The sequence below is a fragment of the Amblyomma americanum genome, chromosome 10 (genome assembly GCF_052857255.1).
Source record: "Amblyomma americanum isolate KBUSLIRL-KWMA chromosome 10, ASM5285725v1, whole genome shotgun sequence".
Taxonomy (NCBI): Eukaryota; Metazoa; Arthropoda; class Arachnida; order Ixodida; family Ixodidae; genus Amblyomma; species Amblyomma americanum.
Window position 1 is genome coordinate 83,816,265 of NC_135506.1, and position 5,519 is coordinate 83,821,783.

The 5,519-nt window shown below is 42.0% G+C and overlaps 2 protein-coding genes across 2 annotated transcripts; both read left to right on the top strand.

The window, feature by feature from the left end:
- The first annotated feature begins 2,267 nt into the window (after positions 1 to 2,267).
- LOC144106351 (THAP domain-containing protein 2-like) lies at positions 2,268 to 3,554 on the top strand. The gene is made up of 3 exons (XM_077639127.1): positions 2,268 to 2,556; positions 3,179 to 3,325; positions 3,454 to 3,554. Exons 1-3 carry the CDS (start codon positions 2,379 to 2,381, stop codon positions 3,531 to 3,533), a joined length of 405 nt encoding a protein of 134 aa, XP_077495253.1. The 5' UTR covers positions 2,268 to 2,378; the 3' UTR covers positions 3,534 to 3,554.
- Positions 3,555 to 3,630: 76 nt separating this feature from the next.
- Positions 3,631 to 5,088, top strand: LOC144108484 (uncharacterized). Its single transcript, XM_077641706.1, has 3 exons — positions 3,631 to 3,673; positions 3,730 to 3,831; positions 3,891 to 5,088. Exons 1-3 carry the CDS (start codon positions 3,637 to 3,639, stop codon positions 4,895 to 4,897), a joined length of 1,146 nt encoding a protein of 381 aa, XP_077497832.1. The 5' UTR covers positions 3,631 to 3,636; the 3' UTR covers positions 4,898 to 5,088.
- The last annotated feature ends 431 nt before the right edge of the window (positions 5,089 to 5,519 follow it).

A 5,519-nucleotide genomic window follows, 5' to 3' on the forward strand; every position in this document is an offset into this window, starting at 1 on the left:
GTTAACTACGTTATAATGGGAGTGAATGTGTGTATGGACTGTGGCACTACAATGGCTTATGTTCTACTGTGACTGAATATGTGCATAGATGGTGACTTCTGGAGTGGACTGTGATGTGGACTGTGTGGATTGATTGTGTGCATAGATGGTGACAGAGGGAGAGAATGTGTGCTATTATAAGAGATTGTGCGCATAGCGGGGTAGATGCGACATTGTTAATATAGAAGGGACGCTGCGGTGGAGCAATTGCCGGCAGATAAAGCAAGGCTAACCCCACCTGTAGCATTCAACACCTCAACTCAACTCAACAGGGTATTGCCCATGAGCACAAACTTATTCCCAGTAAGACACCGATATAAACGCAGGAATTAACAGATTGCACAAAACAATGATCCGCATGCCACCAAAATATTTACCCCTAGCGTCTAGCATTTTTATAGCAAGCTATCATCGATCATTATAGCTAGAAACACTGAGTAGCCATTATGAAAGAGCGCGATGTATGCAGCATGCCATTGTTCTTTCATTGTGTAGTACTACAAGAAAATATGAACAGTAATTTCTTCTAATGCCTGAAATGAAGAATAACGCTATCACTTAATTATCACAAAGAGTTCCAGCACATCAACATGTAATATATCTGACAAAATTTCTAAATGAAGACAGTAAACGTGACATTAAATTACTGCATTCTGGCCGTTTGTTCACATAGTACTAATTATTAGGAAGATTGTCTGCAAGCTTCATGAGTAGCAATTTTTGTAGCCGTTATTATTGCTTGCCTCAAAATTGTGCCAAGGATAACGAAGTATATTTAGAATATGGCTGAGCGAGCAGTTCATAAAAGTAAAGCACACGAATAAAATCAGATGATGAAGTGCGTCAAAATAGGGCATTACAGCGCAAAAGTTAGTATGTTGCCTTTAGCAGCCTTCACAAATGGGAAGACATATGAAGACCTCCTTTATATAAACAGTCATGCCGTGAAGTATCACAAGCTGCTTTTTCTTGTGACAAATGCCTTCTTGAACTTTGGTCTGTAGAAATTTTCAAGAAGTAATTTACCTATAGTCTACTTGTAATAGTAGAAGTGCGGTTTCCACGTATTGGTCTGGTTGAGTAGGTTTTCGCCTCCTATCTTAATACTTAAGTGAAGCTTTCGTGTTCAGTGATCTGTTATAGATTTCAAGTACACTTGAAAAATATCATCAAAACAAGAATGAGTTGGAAACAATTCTTTTTTAAACCTTTCTTATATCCCTCAGAAATGAAGAACCTATATTTGGTGCTTTAGACTAGACATTTCAACATCAGTGAATATATATGTTCTTAAACCACACATTCTTAAACTACAAATGCAGAAAATCAACAGAAAAAATCCCGCATAAAGTTTATAGTGAAGTTTTATTATTATATAATTAGGATATCGACAGATCTGTACATCACAACCGCTTCAGTAGTACATGTAATGGAAAATGAATTGATATATTCAGACTCCATTTTTTGTTTGTTATTCCTATTATAGGTTAACTGCACCTCTTGAGAAGAGCTCCGACGGTTCAGCAATGCTCATGCAACAGGTCGTTTCAGTATAGCTATAGAGTTTCACGCTACACACCGTCTGTTGCCTGTTCAGTCCCTACAGAGGAAATGTTGGCAGATGCGGTGACTTGAAGACTGTTACGAATAAATAACTAAGATTAGAAACAAGAGAAAACAAATAACTGTTTTCTGCTTTAGCAGCGTGCATAAAAAAGAAAACTAACAAACTTTTTCAAGCACAAACTATTCTCATTCTTTAATGCAATTTACAAAATGAGAAATAAACAATTTGGTGCATGACATCATTTTGGAAGAAAACTGATCACTCTGGCTTGAAGTGCCTAACTCACATGAAAAATTCTCAACGATGGGTATGTTGCCACAAAGAAACATTTCTCTCTCACCTGCCGCATTTCAAGTTTAATACCAGCACGCGTAGCCGCTCTTTATTGTCTCAAATATTTCGATATGCCTCAGAGTCGCTCCTATATGTAAGAGTTTATTGAAGTACTGTGTGAAACACACAATGCTTCTTAATCAGATTTATTTGCTTCCAGTGTCACAATCATTTAATTTAGCAAAAACAAAGATACTAAGAAACGTGAGTGACGCACAGCACATACGGAAGTGTTGTGTTGCGTTTGTGGCTCGTAAGTCTCTAAGGCCATGATGCGCCTAGCTCAGAGTATGGACCTACTTCACTCTGCGACGTCACGAAGATGCGGTGGCGCTGCCGTCGATAGTGACTTTCGCGTGGTAGGCAAAACAACGCCTCACTCCCCTGCCTACCGCAGTTAGTGTATGGTTCGGGGTGCTCGGAAAAAAGCAAAATCACCATGCCGACTAGCTGTGTTGCCGTGGCGTGCACTGAAAGACACATAAAGGGAAGTTCAGTAAGCTTCCACAGGTTTCCAGTCCAAGAAGGTCGCCGTAAGCAGTGGGCGGCCGCGGTGAAGCGCGAAGGATGGATACCGATGCCGGCTCATCGAATATGCGGAAAACACTTCGTCACAGGTAAGCTGAAGCTGATGCAACTTTACACACTGTGATGTGCCTGCGCAAGAGTCACCATTAACTCTAATTTGACTTTCTTCGCAACATGTAAGTGCATCTAGCGCTGTGTTTGTATGTAGGGTGCGATTCCGAATGTAGTAAGTACGTACACTACATACGTGCACGCAGACAACAAAGCATTTGTGTGATGCGAAGGCATTTTATTTGTTGTCGCAGGCTTAGGATGTGTTAACCTGTGCAAACAATTGCTAGAACAAGCCGTGTCACATACACAACTGTAGATATGCGTAGTCAGCGGCTGCGCGAACGAACAAAGTTGCACTCGGCGATGGTTTTGTTGTCGCGGCTAATCTAGCAATTTTAACCCGTACGAAAGGGATCGCTAACAAGTTTAGCAGTGTACACCTCGAACTGCTTTCCTTGGTTTCATGATGAAGAGAGTGCACGTGTTAACTGATAACCATTTGCTCGATCCCATCCGATTTTTTCTTTACCACGTGCATGGTCTATTCACAGCTAAGTAGCCGAGCGCCTTAACCACCGAGCGTTCGCGGCGGGTACAGCTCGTAACTGTATAACGCACTCTAAAAGCGCAGAATGTAATTTCATCCTTGGTACACAGGAGAGCCATCAGACGATCCTCACCACCCCGATTATGTGCCGACAATATTCGCGCACAAGAAGAACAAAAGGACTGCGGCAGCTGCTCGCCTGCAGCGCGCCAAGGCCCGAGCCCTCGCTCGAGAAGTGCAGGAACCAATGAACACTTGTAAGTAGATTATAAGCCTGCACTTAAATGTATCATGTATTTTTACTGCTTTTTCCCCGGTTGCAATCTTTAGCACTCAAGCTTCCTACACTTGCTGATGCTTTTGCATTTCATTTTTTTTTTGTCAGCACCCTCATCAGATGATCAAGTTATGGAAGCTGACGAAGCCATCAGTGATGTTGGTGAGCTGGTTGTGGTTCAGTTCTAATTAAGACAGCACTTTATTAACACAGCAGGTCATCTTTTATTATTGTATGCATCATGCTAGTTACATTATTTCAGATTCTCAGGATGAGCCCTCTCAGCTTGACATGGGAGCTACTTATTCACAGCATGCCGGTGCTGAAGGTAAGAAAGTAAAAACACGAGTATCTCAATGAACCATTCAGCTCATTCATATGCAGGCCTCGCAGCTGCACATGCATCATGGAGGGATGAAGAGATGCCATCTGCTACATCAAGCATGGGGGACGAGCTGCTCGTAGCAGTACCATGCTACATTTGCAGTAAGTGTTTTGCAGTTACGTGTGGCGTGCATCATTTATAGCCAATGCTCTTGTTTCAGAGCCAGCATATCAAGCTTTGGAAAGAAGAGCTGCTACTCTTGAAAAAGAAAACAAGAAGCAGGAGCGAGATATTGATGTCCTAAAAAAAGCACTGCATTATTCCAACGAGAGAGCTGCAGAAGCAGAGCAGAATGTGCAGCAGGGACGCTTCTCTGCAAACTGTATCACGGAGCAGTGCGTGAGTGTGTACACAGGACTGCCAAGCAAAGCGCTTTTCCTCTTTTTTGTTTCACTTTTTAAAAATGTGGCTCTTTATATTCCAAATCGCTGCACTGTAGCAGATGCTGTTCTAGTTGTGCTAATGAAACTAAGGCTTGCGCTGCTGAACATTGACATCAGTCATCGTTTCGGGCTCTCAGAAACAACAGTGGCAAGGATAATGGTAAAGAACATACCAATCATAGCTTCTGAACTGAAGCGTTTCATTATTTGGCCTTCACGGGAGGACGCATGCAGAACAATGCCCATGATGGTGCGCAGGAAGTATCCGACATGCATGGCCATAATTGACTGCACCGAAGTACGAATTCAAAAACCATTAGGGTATTCTGCTAGGTCTAAAACCTATTCCCATTATAAAAGTTCCAATACTATCAAATTCATGGTCAGCATCACGCCATGCGGTGCTATTAGCTTTGTCACGAAATGCTGGGGAGGGCGGGCATCAGACAAGGAGATCATATTGAAGTCGGGCTTCTTGGACAAACTTCAGGAAGGAGACATTGTTTTGGCTGACAGAGGGTTTTTAATCAGAGAAGATGTTGCCCATCGAGGTGCCAGGTTAGAAGTGCCAGCCTTGACAAGAGGCAAAAGGCAACTTTCAGCTAAGGAAGTGGAAGATGCCCGGCACATCTCTAGAGTGCGTATTCATGTGGAGCGAGCCATTGGCCGCATTAAAGTGTTCCACATTCTCAGGGACCGACTGTCCATCACTATGCTGCGGCATGCAACAGACATTGTTGTAATTTGTGCTGCTATCACAAACATGAAACCTCGACTTGCATGAATATGAAGCAGAGCATGGCACAGCATCTTTTCGCTATATCGAATAAAAAGGAGCAGCAAATTGAGGCGTGTCAACATGCGAAGATTTTGCTGTGTCTTTGCTTGTGTTGTTTTAGATGTGTGTGCCGAGTGAATTGCTCTGGGACAAATTAAACATGCTATTGCGTCGCAATAACCAACGTACCTGCATTTACAAACTAATGATTGATGGCAAAGTTTTGTACGAGGCGGAACTGGCTGATGCTTTCAATAATTTTTTTACAAATATTAGTATGCCAAGAAGCTCCTCAAATGCATGTCAATATATCAGCATGCGGAATGCAAAATCAATATGTCTACAGCCAGTGAATGTACAGGAAGTAATTTCAACAATAAAAAATTAAACAACAGCAGCAGTAGGGATATCAACGAAATTCAAATAAAACCAGTCAAGTATGTCGCACATGTCATTGCACCAGTCTTAACGCATATTTTTAATAAATGTCTGATGACATCGACATTTCCAGTGCAAATGCAAACCGCAAAAGTAGTAGTGCTTTTTCAAGAGGGAAGCCGAAATGAATTGGGCAATTACCATCCGGTGTCTATCTTACCTATATTTTCTAAGCCCCTTGAAAAAATAA

Excerpts from the sequence above, each read along its gene's own strand:
- LOC144106351 (XM_077639127.1), top strand. The coding sequence starts at position 2,379 with ATGCCGACTAGCTGTGTTGCCGTGGCGTGCACTGAAAGACACATAAAG. Across the intron at positions 2,557-3,178 it reads CGGAAAACACTTCGTCACAG|GAGAGCCATCAGACGATCCT; the intron begins GTAAGCTGAAGC and ends CTTGGTACACAG. Across the intron at positions 3,326-3,453 it reads GCAGGAACCAATGAACACTT|CACCCTCATCAGATGATCAA; the intron begins GTAAGTAGATTA and ends TTTTTTTGTCAG.
- LOC144108484 (XM_077641706.1), top strand. The coding sequence starts at position 3,637 with ATGGGAGCTACTTATTCACAGCATGCCGGTGCTGAAG. Across the intron at positions 3,674-3,729 it reads ACAGCATGCCGGTGCTGAAG|GCCTCGCAGCTGCACATGCA; the intron begins GTAAGAAAGTAA and ends ATTCATATGCAG. Across the intron at positions 3,832-3,890 it reads AGTACCATGCTACATTTGCA|AGCCAGCATATCAAGCTTTG; the intron begins GTAAGTGTTTTG and ends CTCTTGTTTCAG.